Source organism: Triticum aestivum, chromosome 2A (assembly GCF_018294505.1).
Source record: "Triticum aestivum cultivar Chinese Spring chromosome 2A, IWGSC CS RefSeq v2.1, whole genome shotgun sequence".
NCBI classification, from domain to species: Eukaryota; Viridiplantae; Streptophyta; class Magnoliopsida; order Poales; family Poaceae; genus Triticum; species Triticum aestivum.
Genome location: NC_057797.1, coordinates 732,585,699 through 732,605,483, shown reverse-complemented (window position 1 = coordinate 732,605,483; position 19,785 = coordinate 732,585,699). Strand labels below are relative to the sequence as shown.

The 19,785-nt window shown below is 44.8% G+C and overlaps 1 protein-coding gene across 1 annotated transcript; it reads right to left on the bottom strand.

The window, feature by feature from the left end:
* Positions 1–5,725: 5,725 nt before the first annotated feature.
* LOC123190671 (uncharacterized) lies at positions 5,726–13,883 on the bottom strand. The gene is made up of 12 exons (XM_044603363.1): positions 13,639–13,883; positions 12,565–12,990; positions 11,493–11,824; positions 10,901–10,975; positions 10,653–10,755; positions 9,788–9,876; positions 8,667–8,778; positions 7,973–8,026; positions 7,813–7,861; positions 7,077–7,180; positions 6,731–6,846; positions 5,726–6,512 (listed from the first exon to the last, which is right to left on the bottom strand). The coding sequence occupies exons 2-12, from the start codon at positions 12,973–12,975 to the stop codon at positions 6,182–6,184; spliced, it is 1,776 nt and encodes a 591-aa protein (XP_044459298.1). The 5' UTR covers positions 12,976–12,990; positions 13,639–13,883; the 3' UTR covers positions 5,726–6,181.
* Positions 13,884–19,785: the final 5,902 nt, after the last annotated feature.

Genomic DNA, 19,785 nt, shown 5'->3' with positions numbered 1-19,785 from the left:
CATTATCAACAGTAGTAGTGCATCATCGCTCCACCGGGTCCTCAAAATAGGCAACCAGAAAAGGAGAGCTCTATTTTTTGAGGGATAAAGTAGGCATCCTGAAGGAAATATGCCCTAGAGGCAATAATAAAGTTGTTATTTATATTTCCTTATATCATGATAAATGTTTGTTATTCATGCTAGAATTGTATTAACCGGAAAATTAGTGCATGTGTGAATACATAGACAAACAGAGTGTCCCCAGTATGCCTCTACTTGACTAGCTCGTTAATCAAAGATGGTTACGTTTCCTAACCATAGACATGTGTTATCATTTGATGAACGGGGTTATATCATTAGTTATTATGTGATGGACAAGACCCATCTGTTAGCTTAGCATTATGATCGTTTAGTTTTATTGCTATTGCTTTCTTCATGACTTATACATATTCCTCTGACTATGAGATTATGCAACTCCCGAATACTGGAGGAACACCTTGTGTGCTATCAAACGTCACAACGTAACTGGGTGATTATAAAGATGCTTTACAGGTGTCTCCGATAGTGTTTGTTGAGTTGGCATAGATCGAGATTAGAATTTGTCACTTCGTGTATCGGAGAGGTATCTCTGGGCCCTCTCGGTAATACACGTCACTATGAGCCTTGCAAGCAATGTGACTAATGAGTTAGTTACGGGATGATGCATTACGGAACAAGTAAAGAGACTTGCCGGTAACGAGATTGAACTAGGTATGATGATACCGACAATCGAATCTTGGGCAAGTAACATACCGATGACAAAGAGAATGACGTATGTTGTTATGCAGTTTGACCGATAAAGATCTTCGTAGAATATGTAGGAACCAATATGAGCATCAAGGTTCCGCTATTGGTTATTGACCAGAGATGTGTCTCGGTCATGTCTACATAGTTCTTGAACCCGTAGGGTCCGCACGCTTAACGTTCAATGACGATTTGTATTATGAGTTATGTGTTTTTGATGACCAAAGTTTGTTCGGAGTCCCGGATGAGATCACGGACATGACGAGGAGTCTCAAAATGGTCGAGACATAAAGAAAGATATATTGGACGATGTTATTCGGACACCGAATGAGTTCCGAGAGGTACCGGATAACTATCGGAGTGCCGGAGGGTTGTCGGAACCCCCCGGGGGAACTAATGGGCCTTAGTGGAGAGAGAGGAGGGCCAGAAGGGGTTGGCCGCGCCCTCCCCCCCCCCCCTTGCAGTCCGAATTGGACTAGGGGGAGGGGGCGGCGTCCCCCTTTCCCTCTCCCTCTCCCTTCCTTCTTCCCCCTTTCACCAAGCGGAATCCTACTAGGACTTGGAGTCCTAGTAGGACTCCTCTATCTTAGCGCGCCCTACAGGGGCCGGCCGGCCTCCCCCTCTCCTCCTTTATATACGCGGGCAGGGGGCACCCTAGAACACACAAGATTAATTGTCTGAGTCATGTGCGGTGTCCCCTTCCACAGTTTACGACCTCGGTCATATTGTCGTAGTGCTTAGGCGAAGCCCTGCGCGGATCACATCATCAACACCGTCACCATGTCATCGTGCTGACGGAACTCTCCCTTAGCCTCAACTAGGTCAAGAGCTCGAGGGGCATCATCGTGTTGAACGTGTGCTGAACACGGAGGTGGCGTACGTTCGGTGCTTGGATCAGTTGGATCGTGAAGACGTCCGACTACATCAACCGCGTTACTAAACGCTTCCACTTTCGGTCTACGAGGGTACGTGGACACACTCTCCCCTCTCGTTGTTATACATCTCCTAGATAGATCTTGCGTGATCGTAGGAAATTTTTGGAAATATTGTGTTCCCCAACACATCCTACTACACTTACAATGCTCGACGGGTTACTTAAAGCATCTACAACCGGACTAGGCTAATATGAGCCCTATAGGTCCATTGACGTGTTCGGACGTATCCGCAGACAGCGTCCGCCCACCCCTCAAATGTCCACCCGTGCAAACACATCCCCCACTTTCAAAGCCTATATATAGTATATGCAACTACATGCACATCAATCATTTGATGATATGAATACACATAATAATGAATATCACACACACAAATAAAATTTATTCATAGAAAAATATGTTTACAACGGGCATGCCGAATTCACAAGTCTTTTGATGAAAAAGCTTCAATATAATGTACCCTCTTTGGTGTGACCTTGGTACTACCCATGTAAAACTTTTGGGGCGGTTCTCCTATTGCTAATGCATGCAATCAACTAAACCGAGCATACCTGAGAAACCTCTTGCTCCTCCAATTGCCAATAACTTTTCCATGTCCTCGATAGTTGGTTCTCTCAGGTGTTTCGGTCCAAACACCTTCACCATGGTGTGGTCAAATTTTACCATGGCTTCAAGGCATGTTCTCTCCCCATCCAGACAATCTCATCAATGGCATTTGCTACTTTACCATGTGCAAGCATCCTCGGAGTAGTTGTGCGTTTATACATAGGAGAGAACGACTATTGTCCGCAACAATCCTTCCTCAGGTTGAAGTAAGGATCATATGTCTCCACAACATTCACTACACGCAAGAACAAAGGTTTGCTCATCAGGAAGCGACACTGAAAAAAGCCATCATGGTATGTTAGATTGGAGATAGTTGTAGGTATTTTTGAGGGAAATCCATCAAAAATATCTAAAGTACAACTATCTCCAGAAAACAATATGTGAACATTAACTCATATAGCAAATGTCGTAAAAATATCTAAAGTACACACATGTGCATATGTTGTCCTTGACCCCTTGCACTAACTACACTAATTTAGCTTTGTTCAATAGGTTCACACCAACCGCTGTTGTGGAGCTTTCACCTTTGCTCACCTTCTGCTCATATGTATGTGTGTGTGTGTGTGTGTGTGTGTGTGTGTGTGTGTGTATGTGTGTGTGTGTGTGTGTGTATACACACACATATACTCTCTCATGTTCTCTTCTGCTCACCCTTCTGCCTCTAGTAGTCCACTTTAGCCTTCCCAAGCTAGTGCTCCCAACCATATATATGTATGTTTGGAGTCGAATTACATATGATGGTGAGAAAACAAGCTCCCTTGTTTGAGAACAGGGGGCACCGGGAACCTGCTAGGAGTGAAATTCTATAGATGCTCTTTGATTGTCCCGTCCGATCCAACACTTCCGTTAAATGCCGCTTTGTTGTCACTGAAAGATGTTTCTGACACCAATTGTGTAATACAAAACACAGTGCTAATTAATTATGAGTTATTAACTGACATATCTCCTACCTTACTGGATATAGAGAGGAAACGGTAACCCTAGCCGTCACCAAACAAATCGCGTTTGTTATCTACTTCCTCACGCACAAACCACCACCGTCATTCCTCTCAATGTTGTTGTCTTCCCATCTAATGCCCGCCGGAACAAAGGGGAAATATGTTTCCAAGACAAGGGTAACCATAGGTTGTCTTCACCATGTTCTCCCATAGAGCTTGTGTTCCTGGCTCCATCTTCCTTCTTTTGCCTATGGTCAACAAATCGTCCTTTGTTATTAATTATATGTTAAAATATTTGCGAGCTTATTACTTTGGTGCCAGAATGGGCTTATCAATTAATTGATCTATCCGTAAACACTAAAAGATACGCTTAACATACAAGTAACCTTAACAAATGAACTAACAACCAATCTGCAGGACACCTTTCACTTGCAAGAGCTCTCAATCACTTAACCAACGCACACTTCATTGTACTTGCAATAAGTATCAGTTGGTTAGCATGACCAGGCGATGACAATAGCATAGCAGGATAGTATACAACATTATTCCATCACTATAAGTCCCAATGCATAGGTCATGTCACTCGGCAAAAATGAGCCATGAACGAAGACCTACAAGCAAAACCCTTCTTTTTATATGTATCGATAACTTTAGCTCTCACACAGAAAACAACATCCGGACCTAGCTCGTATAGCAAATGTCACAAACCTCACATTCTCTATGGTTTATGTCATTCTGTGCCCCTATCAACTCTGGGATCTGACACCAAATACATACCCTGGTACTGGCCACCAATCGAGACATGCTCAAGCAGCCTGACTGCAATTGCTCACAGGAAGTTCCCCTGCACAGCTCCAGATGAGAAAAGGGACGACAATCCTTTGTGCCGTGTTCTCTGACATGCCAGCAGATCTTCAACCAGTTGCCTTCAAATTCAAGGTTTACAAAGGTCTGGCGTCAAAGGGTGTCTGGTGCCATGTCCTATGTCGGAACAGGATTCGCCAATTTGATTGGGCTCGGATCAACAGGGAAGCTTTAGTTTTGACGTGTGTCTAGATATTTGCCAACTTATTATTACCCGGGTGCCGAATGAATGAAACACTAAAAGATGTACTCTAATATCTTTAGAGGTAACCGTAATGAATGAAACTAAACACCCAATGTGCTGCTAGACACATTTCAGTTGCGAGAAGCTCTTAATCACTTGGCCAACGCACACTTCATTCTACTTACATCACTTCATCTCCTCTGGTCTATGATGGGTTTCTGAGGGGCGCCTACTCTGTTTGCACAAGGGTGCCTGAACTCTCTGCATTGCAGTGTCGTACCCCAACTAAATTCCACAACAAGCTAGCTTGAGCTACCTGAAATTCTGAATAGCTTGAATTGCAGAAGCAACAGCACATACACAGCAACGGTGTAATTTGCGGCGGCGATTTGCTTTCTTCCTCCTCCCACATTGTTCTACAGTCATCAGCCTGGCCAACTACTGATGTAGCAAATTTCATAAAAATATCTAAAGTACACACATGTGCATATGTTGTCCTAGACCCCTTGCACACTAACTACACTACTTTAGCTTTGTTCATTAGTTTCCACACCAACCGCTGTTGTGGGGCTTTCACCTTTGGTCATCCTCCGCCCATATATGTAGACTCCCCCATGCTCTCTCTTCTGCTCATCCTTCTGCCTCTTGTAGGTTGTAACCCACGTTGGCCTTCCCAAGTCCTAACTAGTTTCGTGCTCCCAAACATATGTATGCATGTTTGGAGCCGAATTACATAGTATATGTGATGGTGAGAAAGCAAGCTCTCTTGTTTGGGAACAAGAAGCACCAGGAACCTGCTAGGAACAAAACTAGGACGATGCTCTTTGATTGTGCGGCCTGATCCATCAATTGCGTCAGATGTCTCTTCCTCGTCATTGGCATACCGTGGCGCCTACGAGTAGCCAGCAAGTTTCCCACGATACCCCGGCTCGACATCGCACTCATGAATCTCTGAGAGATCATGTGTAGGTTACTTAATTTGGGCACATTGTCATCAAAAGCCGTTTCTATGAAAACTTTTAAAGTTCAAATTCTGAACAAGAAATCAGTTTGAAAAAATTACTCCCATGTTGTAGCTTAGAAAAAAAGTTTCAACTCTTTCAAGCGGTGCTTCTGTTGAGCAAAGCAAGAGTTTATTGTAAGAAAAAAACAAAATAACTAGTTAATGCCTGCAGGAACTAAGGGGAAATATGTTACAGGACAAGGGCAACCATAAGTGGAAGATGAAGAGAAAGTCTCTTATAACCTTTATGTTTAAACATTTGCGAGCTTATTACTTGGGTGCAGAATGGGCTTATCAATTAGTTTATCTATCCATAAACACTAAGTGATGTGCTTAACATAAAGGTAACCGTAACAAATGAACTAAACAGCCAACTTGCAAAACACCTTTCACTTGCAAAAGCTATCAATCACTTAACCAACGCACACTTCACTGTACTTGCAATAAGTTATCAGTAGATTAGCATGATCAGCCCATGACTGTAACAGAGCAGGATTGTATACAACATTATTCCATCCTTTTGACTCTAAAAACATATTCCCTCCGTCCCAAAATAAATGTCACTCAAATGGATGTTGCTAGATGTAGTACTTCTTCACACTCGGCAATAGTGAGCCATGAACGGAGACCTAGCTGGGATTGTTATACAGTTTGAAACAACTCACAAGCAAAACCTTCTTTTATATGTATTGGTAACTTCAGCTCTCTCCAGAAAACATGCGAACCTAGCTCGTATAGCAAACGCCACAAACCTCACATTCTCTATGGTTTCTGTGCCCCTATCAACTCTGTGGTCCGACGCCAAATACATACCCTCGTACTGGCCACCAATCAGGGCATGCTCAAGCAGTCTGACTGCAATTGCCTCAAGCAGCCTGGCTGCAATTGCTCACAGGAAGTTCCTCTGCACAGCTCCAGATGAGAAACGGGACGACAATCCTTGTGCCGTGTTCTCTGGATCCAAAGCCACATTTTGCCGCCCAGCGGTCAAGTCTTTCTCACGGTCCCACGGCTTCCATGGGTGGTTCTCCTCCCATTCTTCCTTCCCTCGTTGTTGCTTCTGCTTTTTTTTCTCCTTTTTGCTCTCTCGGTGCTTCTGCACAAGAGATACCGACCGCTTGGAGGAGTTGTATTTATCCACAAGAGAAGCATTTGCGCTTTTGCCCTGCTCTTCATGTCCATCTGCAATTGCCTTTGCTTTGTTGTAGGCTTCTAAGTAGCTGCAAAAAACATCATTGACATTATCACCAGTAGTACATCATTGTTTTCATATATCAGCATGTCAAGTACTATGACGAACAAAAATGTCGCCAAAAACTGCTGGTATTTTGTTGTGCCAAGCCACTCTCTGTGACAGTACTCTGGTCATATTTGCTGGTATAGAACATGTTGCCTGATAGTGTATCATAGAGCGAAAACAACAGAGGCAGAATCATACTTCTGCTGTGCTTTCTGGGCTCTATCAAGTGGACTATCTGTCCATGCACTTGTGTCACCACGTCCTTCTTTGCCATTCATGCTAAATGCCGTAGTTGAATGCATTGGTACTCCAGCCTGTGGAATAATTGTATTATTAGATACAAACATGTACTCCCTCCGTCCGGAAATACTTGTCATCGAAATGGACAAAAGGGGATGTATCTAGACGTATTTTAGTTCTAGATACATCCCTTTTTATCCATTTTGATGACAAGTATTTTCGGACGGAGGGAGTAACAAGTACCGTTTCCCTCTTTAGGGCATAGGTAAACAGTGAATTAAGGAGATATATTATGATCATTTACTTTTCTTTCAGGTGGCAATGTAGTCATCCATTCGTCTCGTGTAGGTGGTGCCTCTGGCTGTTTCGGAACTGCCAAAAGTTCTTCATCGCCTTCAAGAGATATACCTAAGAACAAATAGCTATTAAGATACAGAAAATGTACTTTGCTCCCAAGCTCAAACGCACCCGCCATGAAAGGTAAAATCCGAAAAAAGTAAAACAAATTCAAAAAAGCTGAATTTTTTGGGCAACAAACATTGCTTAGTGTTCTACCTGCATGCAAATTTTTGGTGAAGGAATGACATCCAGGTGGTCTGGGCCTTCAGCCATGTTTGTTGTCTAGAAATTCAGGTTTTTTGGAAGAAAAAAAAAGGTATTTTTTCGGATTTTACTGTTTATCAGGGTGTGTAAGTGCTCAGGAGCCAAAAATCCATCTCCAAAAGATACCATATTGATATCATGTTCTATTCTTCACTTTTCACAATTATCTGCTGTACCATATTACATTAAATGTAATTACTACAAATAAATGCTGAGAAATACAAACACGCCTGAAAAGAATATCTATGGTAGGAAGGTTAAGCGCAAATCAAATCATTATGATAGGACCATATGGTCAATCAAACCCAGCTTTAAGAAACAATTTTCCTCCAGCCACCACACCACCACATGAAACCAAATCATTAACTGCAACTCTTATCATCTTTCCTACATTAGCACATTTATGAGTTTTCGCATTGTTGTGTTGTTAGTGGTACCTTGTAATCGTCTCCATTCTGCAGCCTCGCGCATTGCTTTAAGCTCAACCTACAAAAATACCAAAAAAGGATCAGGTTTCATGCAACTAAGAGTAGTATTGTCTGTGGTCCTAACCACTAGAAAGGCGATCTTGACAAATCAATATGTAGCGTAAGTTACCTCGAATTGTTCCATCTCTTCTTTCTTTTGTATCTTCTCATCTATTGCGCCTCTCTGCGATCAATGATACGTAGTCAGCACAAAATATCAGTTGAGAAGGGGAAAGCAAGCTAAGTAATTCCTGACATCACATAGTGAGCTAGCATTAAAACAAATTAATTAGTGTAAAAACATATTGCTGGTTGTGGGCAACAAAATGCGATATGAGGTGTATTGTAAGTTCTAGAAGACTGAACTTCACTCATTCTGCAAGCATCGCTATTCTTACAGTGGTACCGACCAAAGTTAAATACTAAGAAAATCAGTACTTTCCCCCTTCAACCTATCTCAAACTTCCTGCATTGCTACAAACGGTACTGTCAGACCATTAGCAGGCCAAAATCAAGAAAAATCGTAATAAGTCCTTCCACCAAACTTAAAATGTGTGTTGTAGCAAAATAGTCAATAGTTGTAGGCGGAGTGATGCCCTATCCAAGAACAGAATGCAATTTGAGCATACAGCATCATACATCAATATTTTCTCCTTGGCAAATATATAATATTTTCTGTTGTTTGGAATCAGAAACTCATTTCAGACTATTTTATCTCAACACATCCAAACATTTAATTTATTATTTTTCATAAGAAAGCAAATGGATAGCTATTTTAAATAATTGTGACATTTGGCAAATCATATGATATTCAAGACATGTACCTTTTGAGGGTCTTGTAAGTCTTTAAAGGCATTGTTCAATTTCACAAAAGCCTCCTGTGCTGAAGGATGAGGGCACTTGTCCGGATGCACTAAAAGAGATAGCTTCCAATACCTATAATACAAGATAAGAATGATTGATCAGGCTGACAAATAACAAGGCAAAACAGAGACAGTAGATCAATCAATAAGCTTGCTCAATACAGGAGACAAGATGCACACCAACTTCAGGGTAAGTGATTCTCGATATGAAAGATCATCAATTGGCAGCTCAACTTCAGGCATTTTAAACAGGTGCTCACCGACTTCAGTGAAGTATCAAATGCACAGTAACTTCAGGGCAAAGTACCAAACATCTTGACAGATGATAACCGTAGGAAGACACCATTCAAATTTTGAAACTTGGATATTCGAAATAAGGACCAAAGAACAAGTTGAACAAGTATTGGCACATAGCCAGGGAAGTTGGGGGTATGGCCTATTTTGGCATCCAATTGTGTCTGCCAGAAGTTTATTTTGTGAAACATCATAAGAGTTTTCTTCAATAGTAATCAACCTAAGCATGTACTGCTCGGTTGGATTCTGTTTGCTGTTTGCATACTCGCAAAACAAAGGGCAATGCATTGAACTTATGAACCCAACAGATCTCCATAGGATTATAACAATGTACCATAGACAATTATCCTCAAGAGGTATTGGATGTGAGTAGTAAATTATTGGGAACTAGAGCTCCATAGATGTTTTCATTTGTTTTGCTTAGCACATTCTTAACTCTATGATGATATGGGCTCATTTCATGACAGAGATGAATCAGAGATGTGAAAAAATTACAAGACAGTAGAACATTAAACTTGTTATATTTGCCATCATATAATATCCTGCACATTTTCATTATTCTCAACAGAAGGTGAGATCTGCGTCATTTGCAACTATTGTGAAAAAACTTAATTAATTTCTGCTGCCTATCTACATACAGGTATATCATACTCCCTCCGTCCCAAAATAAGTGTCTTAACCTTATTACAACTTTATACTAAAGTTAGTACAAAGTTGAGACACTTATTTTGGGACGGAGGGAGTATATTAATATGTATAATAAGCATGGAATGTACACAAATAACGACCTTTTCTTGATGTTATCAGACGACATCTTCCAATTTATGCCCAGAACATCATAGAGTGCATCTGCATCAGCGCCCAATATTCGAGTAACCTACACCCAATTCCATGAAAATTAAGATTAAAAGTTAATGGTGCACGACAAATGAGAACAGGTATGTGATAGGAAAGACTCAAGTATATGTCCTGAAAAAAAATCATTTTCAATCCACTGAAGTTTATCAAAAGCCAGCTAAACATTCAGAATCTTAGCTATAATAGAAGCCTATGATTAGGTCTCCAAACAAACTATCCTAGAACAGCAAATTGGGGTCCCGATTACAATTAAAGATATGTTCACGAACATTCCTGTTAGTGTCACAGACAAATAACCTCGCATAATGTTCAGTAGAAGATTTTGCAAATACCAATCACATGCCAGGTAAGCACAGGAAATATAGATGATTCACGCTAATTGGCTCTATAGATTATATGAATGCTGCCAGCAGCAAACTGAATAAACAAAAAGCATGGCAAGCAATTGGTAAGAGTGTAAACTACACCCAAGGTGCTGCGGTAAGACATAGTGAAGACATAGCAAGAAATGGCCTAACAAGTATACTGATGGTGCACATATTTCTGACAAATGGGCCATACAGCAAATTTATGATGTCTGCTAAAAGACCAAGGTCTGGCATGAAGAGAGGACCTAAGGCAATTATGGAAGCTGAATAGAAATAATCAACTACAAGAATCAGGACATAGTGTAGACCACACAATAACTGGAGAATGCTGCATTGACACATGCTGGAGGGACTTCAAAGTTACATTTTTGTACTGAAAAACATTGGATGAAATTTTGCGAAAATGAAAATGTCGCTGAAAGTGTACCTCTTCAAATCGCTCGGCTTCATTTGCAGATGCAGCTTCAGCGACCATGGCTGGTGGTGGAGGACCTATAAGAAATCCATCATCAGCTTCCAATTCAGCATCCCTGGAGATAGAGAAAACATAGTTACTATTTAAGAACATAAAACAGTGCTGAATGAGTTACTCATTAAGCAAAGCAACGCTTAAGGGCCTGTGTAGTCAGCTGTTGACTAAGTAACAAATCATAAGGTCATAAAACAATATCTTACCGGCACCTAAGAGCCTCTGTCATTTCGGCTGCTGCAGCTAGTAATTCACGTGATGGCATTGCAGGACCAATTACCCTGCATGCAACAAAACCTTGTTGGACTATAATTGAAAACTAGCATCCTAATGCGTTGAAAATAACATGTGACTAGGAAATAAGTAATTTATAAGAGCAATCCTCTCCATTAAGCACCTAGTACATGCCTAATCTAGAAAGCACGAATTCCCGGATAGCAACACGTTTTGTGCAAGAGAAATGGCAACAATTACAACAGAACAAGAAAGAGGATCCTGAATCCCTTGTATGCCGGCATATACAGAACAGACGCCAATAGCCAGTATGCGGAGGTAGACATGCGTTATAAAACAAACCTCACAGTGCCCTTTGCTAGTGCCACTAGGGTACAAACGAGAACCTGACATTACATTACGGACAATTTACCCAAACTAGTTCAGGATAGACCAAACCTGGCAAATTTATCAAGTCTAGCTAAAAGAACAAATACTTTCTAGCAGAGTAATCATGACAAAAGAAGTCAGCTATAACCAGGAACAATATTTTCTAACAGAGCAATTCTGGCACATAGGCATTACCTCTTTATAGGGGTGTCCTCTTCCCGGTCAACTTTTCCTCCATCTTCAGGAGGGATGTCATCTTTATTTTGTACGTCAAAGTTAGGCAACGGTACTTGTTGTCTATTTTGTGCCACAGTTTCATTTGGATCATTTCCATGTTTGGCACTTGCTTCTAATACTGGTCCAACAACATCAAGGGTAGGAACACCTTTTGCTGAAAGCAAGTAAGCTCCATTTGCACTTTCTTTCAATTTCAGGGATCTGAAAAGTTTCTTCAAACGCTTCACCAATGGCTTGTCAGAAATTCCGGAAATATCAATGCCTTCACCACTATCTATCATTTGGAGAAGCTGCATGTTAACAAAAGTCACAAGTAACTTATTGTTCCAAATCAGAGCCAATAGTACAAAAAGGCAAAACTAATGGAAGTAAGGCAAAAACTTCTATCCAGTGGAACTGGTGACGACAGAGGCAAGTAGCAAAGGCAACAGCTGAGTAAAATCCAAAAGTCCAAGTTGATAGAAGAGGAGTGGTCGTGAACAACAGAAAATGTGCATGTAATAACTAATAAGTGAGCTCATACCCATTGAAAATGCTTTCTACTGTTATTTTTTGCTGTGAAATTGTGACTGTAGAAGTGCCTACTAGCTGGTTTAACTAGTGATGGACTTGGTCAACTAGTCGATTAGTCCACAAATCACCTAAACTGTTGGGTAGCGACTTGACTTAAAATTTGACTGAGTGCAGAAGTTTGACATCCTGTGAAAAATATAGGCATGTCATCATTCAAATGATGCACATTACATATACTAATTGGTTGACACTGTAATATCCTGAAATACATTATCTTTTACAATTTTAAGATACTAGGACATTTCACCTTTAAACATCACCATAATTAGAACACAACTACAATTTACCCACTTCAGCTGTAATGGCTACAGTTTTCACGTCAGATAGGCAACTGTGTCGTGCAAACTAACCGAATTAATCTTTTCTCATGGTACAATTGTGCAGGTCCAGAGTCAGGCAACATATAATAGAGAAAATTCTTGTTGGAGAACTCGAATCGAATTACTGAATGCCATACCTGACGAAGCTCGCTGGTGATGGCAGGGAATTCACTGAGAATGCCACGGACGATTTCCTGCGCCTCCTCCATCCATCCTGAATCATCTGAGCCTGATCCCGACAGGTCGCTGCCATCGCTGCTGTGACGGGCACGCTCATCCCGGCGCCTCTGCCGGTGACGATGTCTATCATCGTCCCGGGAACTGCGTGAGCGGCCGCTGTTCTTATGGTGATGGCGGCGGCGACGAGAAGAGGACGACTTTTCAGGTTTGCTGTTACTGCGACTCCGGGGCCCAGGGCTGCGGCTAGGAGAGGAGTCCGGCGAAGGGGAAGAATCAGAGTCCGAAGAGGGTGTGGCATTGCGCGATCTCTTGCTGCTGCGGCCGCGTCGTCGGCGCTTCGCTTCCTTCTCCCTGTCACCCTTTCCCATCTTTGAGTTTGTGTCCTGGGACAAGGAGAGGTCGGTTTTGAGAGAATAGCTAAAATACCACCGGTCAAAACCAAAAGTTCGAAAATGCCATTAGGCTCCGTTTGGATGTTGGACATTACAAATTTGATAGGTTATTATACATGTAGACACTAAAAATAGCATTTAGAAACTAGGTGTACATATAAAACACTGCAAGTAGCATTCAGAAAAAAAAAAGTGAACATATGATGGTGCTGTTACGAACTGTGAAAAATCTAGCTGACACGAACTGCTATGACAGGGAAACATTTTAGCTGAAGGATTCCAGATCGTGGACACCAGCGCACATACACAGGGAGAGCAGGGAACGGCAAACGCGCTCAGAGACAGGGAGCAGGCGGACATGGAGACTGAGGGGGCATGAATGGCATATGGGCCGCGGGATCGTGCTCGTGGCCGCCCGCGCAGCCGCTGAGGGCACCAGCCGGAGGGGGGCAGGCGGAGAGGAAAGGGGTGGGGGACGCACGGGGAAGGGATGGGCTGCGGCGGAGAGGTAGATGGCCGGAGACATGAGAGAAGGAGGATATAGGAATCACCTGCGCCGCCGCGAGCTCCGCTTGGCGCCGCTCCTCTCGGAGCACAAAGAAAATTGGGGCAGGGAGGGTTCTGGCCGAGCTAGCTCACCTTGAGGAAGAGAAGGAGCAGCCGTCGGTAGGCCGGGGTCGAGGGTGTCGCGGAGGAGCTCGGCAGGTCGTGGTCGGTCGCGGGGCGGTCAGGCGACGGCGTCGTCGCCGGTGGCCGCTAGGGTTCGAGGGGAATGGGGAAAAGTCTGGGAGAGATAAGCGCTACAGGGAGGGGAGGGAGGAGGGAGAAGCGGTACGCCCTGGCCTGGGTAGAAAAAAAAATGAAGCTGGGCCATCGGATGAAAGATCGATGGCACAGAATAAAAAAAGATGGCGATGACATGTGGTTATTCCCGTTTGGCACAAGACAATAGAAAAATATGCCATAATAGATGGGAAACTCTAGCCTTCAGCCGGTGGATCACTCGCGAGAATCCGCCGTCTCATATGTGCGACGTGTGTCCTACTGGAGGGCCACTTAGCACTGTCTCTGCAACGATTGGTTTTCTTTCTTTCCTCTTCGATATGTCCCTCATGAATGGATAAGGAGCAAGCCAGTCATGGGAATCTATGTTGTCGACATGGGAACCGATCTCGTTAGAGCATGGTCCAGCGCGAGCACCGCCGCGGTCGGCTGCCTCCGCCATAAACGCTGGTGTGCCCGAGCTCGACATGGCCGTCGCCAACCTCCTCGTCGGATCTGGCCGCCCAAGTTCCTGCGGCAACGCCTGACCGCCCAAGTTCCTGCAGCAACACCCTTCTCACCGGATCTGGCCACCGAAGATCCTGTAGGCTATACCAATGCCCACAAAGTCAATCGGCACGGCGTGCAAGCTCCTGTGGCGGAGTGGACAAAGGCGACGAGGCATTGGAGGCGGTTTTGTTTTTGCAGCAAAGGGCATGTTGCAAAAGGGCCCTGTTTCATAAAAAATCATCGAATTATTTTTCTGCAACAAGGCCATTGTTGCAATAAATTTCTGCAACAAGAGCTTTGTTGCGGGAATTTTCTGCAACAAGTCCTCTGTTGCGGGAATTTCTTGCAACAAGACATTTGTTGCCGAAATACCATAACATCACTCTTGTTGTAAAATGGTGGTTGCTCACGTGGACACATCGGACGACTATTAGGGTGTCCATCCAATGGTCGACGAGGCGGCGGGTATTTTTCCATTATCCGACGGTGGATATGTAGCACTGCCCATAATAGATAGTGATGAACGTGAAAGATCCATGGTATAATAATAGGAAAACACTTTAATTCATCCGCATCTGCGCGTCACGCGTCTATGGCTCACCCACGATTAATGCATCTCACGCTTGGTCAACTATCCCAGTCCTAGCCTCACATCGCGTAACTCTTCGCTTTTCTGGAAACCGCTTTGACCGCACCCTTTTTTTCTTGGATCTATCTAGAACACATCTAAATGTGACATAGTTATGTCACATTTAAATTGATGTCCACTCTGTTTGTGGTCTATTTTTGTGTCCTACTTTTTTTTGTTTCTTGTTGCTGCATTATATATTTGTAGAAGCTTAGATGTGACATCCTTAAAAAAACATCTAGATATGAATTAGACAAATTGTTCTTCCTTATCCTCTCACGCACGACCCTGATGAAACTCGTCGGAATTTCTTTCTCCACCACATCCGGTGAGAGGCACTGGAGGCTCGTGGCGGCCCCTCTCCAATTGCAGCCACCACGCCGCCGACGCTCGCAACACGCCTCATCTCTACTTTGCAGCACCATACAAGCAACACCACTCACCCTCACAGGAGTGGTGCTCCGGTTTCCAACCATGGCGGTCTTTGCAGCAGACAACAGTGCCACCCATACCTGGCCAAACGGGCCGGCACGGCACGGCCCGCCGTAAACATGCCTGGCACGGCATGACCCGTCTCGGCACGAATAATAACCAGTCTGTGTCGTGCCGGCCCACGGGCAGGAGCTAGCAGCCTAGGCACGGCACGTAGGCTACGTGGGCCGGCACGAGGCACGCCGGCCCGTTGGAGGTCGCTGGCCCGTCTGGCGTGATTTTTTTCTTTTTCTTTGTAATACCTCTGAAAACAGCAAAAAAAAGGCCAAAAAATGTAGAAAATTGCAAATTTTGGTAGACTATTATGTGAGATAAATCTAGAATTTTATTAACACATATACATCATTAGAACTCCCATATGAAAGAATAAAAGAATACAAGACATACATTATAATTACAAAAGGATAAAAAAATACAAAGACTACACTATAACACTACTACTACTTAGATTCAAGCACTAATAAAATACGCATGCACTATGAAAATATTAAACATATTAAGGTATTAGGTATTTATATAGGACATATATATTTATATTTTAAAAAAAACATAAACGGACCATGCCGTGCCGGCCCGCGTGCCTAGCCTCCAGGCCCAGGCACGGCCCATGGCGTGTCGCGTGCCGGGCCTGGCCCGTTTATCCCGGGCCGTGTCGTGCCTGGGTCGTGTTGGGCCTGCGTGCTATCGGGCCGACCCAGTTAGCACGGCCCGTTTGGCCAGCTATAGTGCCACCGCTGCGGGCGGCTAACCCCTATACAACATTCCTGTGCAAGCGTCCAATGGTGCAGCATTCCGATCGGCAAGATATTGCAATGGAGCATCGTCGGGGTCGTTGAAGCTTTCGATGTGGTTGCAATGGAGCGCCGCCGGAGCTACAATGGAGCACCACGAGGGTCGCCTGGGTTGCAATTGGGCACCGCCGAAGCTGCAATGGAGTTCGTGGGGGTGTCATCGGTGCTGCAATGAAGCACCGCCGAGGCCGCCGGTGCTGCGCTGAAGTGCCCGCTGAGGTCGCCGGAGCTGCAACGGAGTGTCGCCGGGGTTGCCGGGGCTGCAATGGAGCTTCGTTGGGCTGTCATCGGTGCCGTGTTGAAGCTTTTTGCCGCGCTCGGTGTCGCCATGGAGCACGGCACCCGGTTGCTTGGTGCTGCGATGCGACGGTCACCGGTGGCTCTTGGAGTTGCGGCGCTCGACGGTGGCACCGGTGCTGCGAGGTCTCCGGCAGGTGCCACGGTGGGTGCATCAGTTCTCTGCGTCATCGTCATTTTCGTTACAGAGGAGATGCAGTGTGGCTGAGAGACGAGAGGAGAACATACAACGGGATGTGTTGCTGCGATCGATGGGCACCAGCGCCAAATTGGACGGCTAATCAGGGAAATCATGCACCTGATTCCTAGCAGCCGCCATAATAATATCAAGAACATTGCTATGCACACGGCGCTTTTCTCATGATCCATGAACGATGTTTCAGTGAAACATCCAGCCATCCAAACATAGTATATAATGCAACACATCCATCTGATTACCAATCATGTACAAATCGTGCATGGAGTGTCGGTTGTGTAGTAGTTTCGTAGTATCAATGGAAGATGGCGCGACGAAGTGTGTGTTTTCTTCCTTTTCTTTTTACAGACTAGGTAATTGTCTGTGCGTTGCCACGGGGCATAATCGGTGGCCCAATACCAATATTGATGGACATACAAACTTTACGATTGTCATGAACATAAAGAAGACTTTTTTCTTTTACTGTAAAAAGCACTCTTCCTCTTCTTCTTCTCACCAAAAGGCAATAAACAGACCGCCACAACATATTGACTGCAAACTGATAATATTGCATGTGCAATGCGCGCTATTCTTTTTACAACATACTCCATATACCGCATGGAATACTTACAAACATGGAAAACCTTTACCATACAAGTTTTAAGCCATTTGTTTTGCCTATCTCATAAACCACTTAATGAAAATTGCATATAAATAGAATCGGACAGATAAATCACAGGTATATGCATGGATCAGCCCATCATGCAAAGGAACTATTCAGGCATTACCTTAAAGATGTTCATTCCGGTAGAATGCTTGCATTTCATCTGAAATATCAATATCATCTGATTCCGTAGGGGATTCCCCTACTGTTTGACCGTTGAAAAAATATCATCCGATTTTCCATACTAATTGGCGGGACATGACATGTTATCTGCACCTATCAAAAATTCATGGATGTCAAAGAAACATTCAAATAAAAAGGTACACGCCACCAACAAGCTGACCTTGAGAAAAACGAAAGCAAGCAGGATAGACTGTGTAACATCATCAGGTGTACCCGAACAAGAACAAGATCAAACACAGAACACGGAGCAGCTTATGCTATACTGGTGAGCCACGGGCAACACCACCACTCTTGGCTCTTAGGGTAAGGGAGGATTTCGCTGCTGCTTATAACACAGAAAGAGAAGGGTAAGGGAGGACTCACACTGCTGGTTCGCGTTCCCCGGCGCCGGCCAACTCCTCCACAACATCTCTCCAAGACTCCGACCGCCGCATCACCCGAGCGCAGCTTCTCTCCCACCGCGTCCCTGTCCACTTGCCTCTACATCCTCACGCTCCTCCCAGCCAAGCCGCAACATGCACACATGCAGCTAACCCAACCCCTGCACGTGCACGCCCGCCCAACTCCATCGCGTGCGCCGGCCTCCTAATGTAGGATCTCTTCCCTGCTCGCGTTTCCCCGTGCCCAGCACCAGCGGCCGCGCCATCAATGCTCCCATCGCCGGAGTCCGTCCTTACAAGCGCATCCCATGGATACGTCCACTTGCATGTTGCTGCCTAGGGATCGACAGAACTCACGAGTGCGGATTCGGCCGGGTCTAGCGGAGGCGGCTGCGAGGAGCGAATAGATCGAGGAGATGGGATCTCACCGAGAGGGAACAGTTTGAGGGAGGAAATAACGGAATCGGAGTGGGTTGTTTGTACGGAAAAATCGGGCGTGGGTGTGGGACCGTGGGAGACCTACGAACGGATGGAGGGGGAGGCGGACGAAGGACGTTTGATGTAAGATGGGAAACGAAACGCTCCGTTTCTTTTAAATAGTAGAGAAAAAAACTTGTATTACTCAAATTTGTTACAATCATTCTCGCATAGGTGTGCAACACCTGTCGGCCCATTGCCAAGCCATACAACAGTTTGACTAAACGATATACTATAACTAGCCATAAAATGGCTTACAGAGTTCTGAGCACGTCGAACATGAGTAATACAAGCTTCTCTTTCTAACCGCTTCAATTTGATCTCTCGAACTAAGAAGACATATCTTGATCTATCATGTTTCTCAATTTTCACCATATTTATGGCTTCCTTACAATCAGATTCCACATGAAGTGAAAGATTTCTCCATTGAGCAATTGTGCAACCCCTCGTCCTTGAGCAACCCCTCAATGGCCGCTGAGGGAGTCCTGGATTAGGGGGTGTTCGGATAACCGAACTATACCTTCAAGCTGGACTCCTGGACTATGAAGATACAAGATTGAAGACTCTGTCCCGTGTTCGGAAGGGACTTTCCTTGGCGTGGAAGGCAAGCTTGGCGATACGGATGTTCAGATCTCCTACCATTGTAACCGACTCTATGTAACCCTAACCCTATCCGGTGTCTATATAAACCGGAGGGTTTTAGTCCGTAGGACAACATACACATCAAAAATCATACCATATGCTAGCTTCTAGGGTTTAGCCTCCCTGATCTCGTGGTAGATCAACTTTTGTAATACCCATACCATCAATATTGATCAAGCAGGACGTAGGGTTTTACCTCCATCGAGAGGGCCCGAACCTGGGTAAAACTTCGTGTCCCCTGCCTCCTGTTACCATCCGGCCTAGACGCACAGTTTGGGACCCCCTACCCGAGATCCGCCGGTTTTGACACCAACATTGGTGCTTTCATTGAGAGTTCCTCTGTGCCGTCGCCGTCAGGCCCGATGGCTCCTACGATCATCAATGGCGATGCGGTCCAGGATGAGACCTTCCTCCCCGGACAGATCTTCGTCTTTGGCGGCTTTGCACTGCGAGCCGATTCACTTGGCCATCTAGAGCAGATCGAAAGCTACGCCCCTGGCCGCCAGGTCAGATTCGGAAGTTTAAACTACACGGCCGATATCCGCGGGGACTTGATCTTCGACGGATTTGAACCACTGCCGAGCTCGCCGCACTATCACGACGAGCATGATCTAGCTCTGCCGCCGAACAGTGCCCTGGAGGCCGCACCTGCATCGGCTCTGGCCCCTGGTTCGGAGCCGACCGCGTCGATCGAGGACGGGCGGTTGGACACCGCCTCGGGGGCTGCGATCCCAACGGCGGTTGAGCCGAACACCAGCCCCGTACTCTGCAAGACTCGTGACTCC

What these genes read in the sequence shown, in the direction of transcription:
- LOC123190671 (XM_044603363.1), bottom strand. Translation starts at nt 12,975, where the DNA reads ATGGGAAAGGGTGACAGGGAGAAGGAAGCGAAGCGCCGACGACGCGGC. An exon ending in GAGGACACCCCTATAAAGAG is followed by an intron (nt 10,976 to 11,492) that starts GTAATGCCTATG and finishes TGTTGCATGCAG; the next exon opens with GGTAATTGGTCCTGCAATGC. An exon ending in AAGCCGAGCGATTTGAAGAG is followed by an intron (nt 9,877 to 10,652) that starts GTACACTTTCAG and finishes AATTGGGTGTAG; the next exon opens with GTTACTCGAATATTGGGCGC.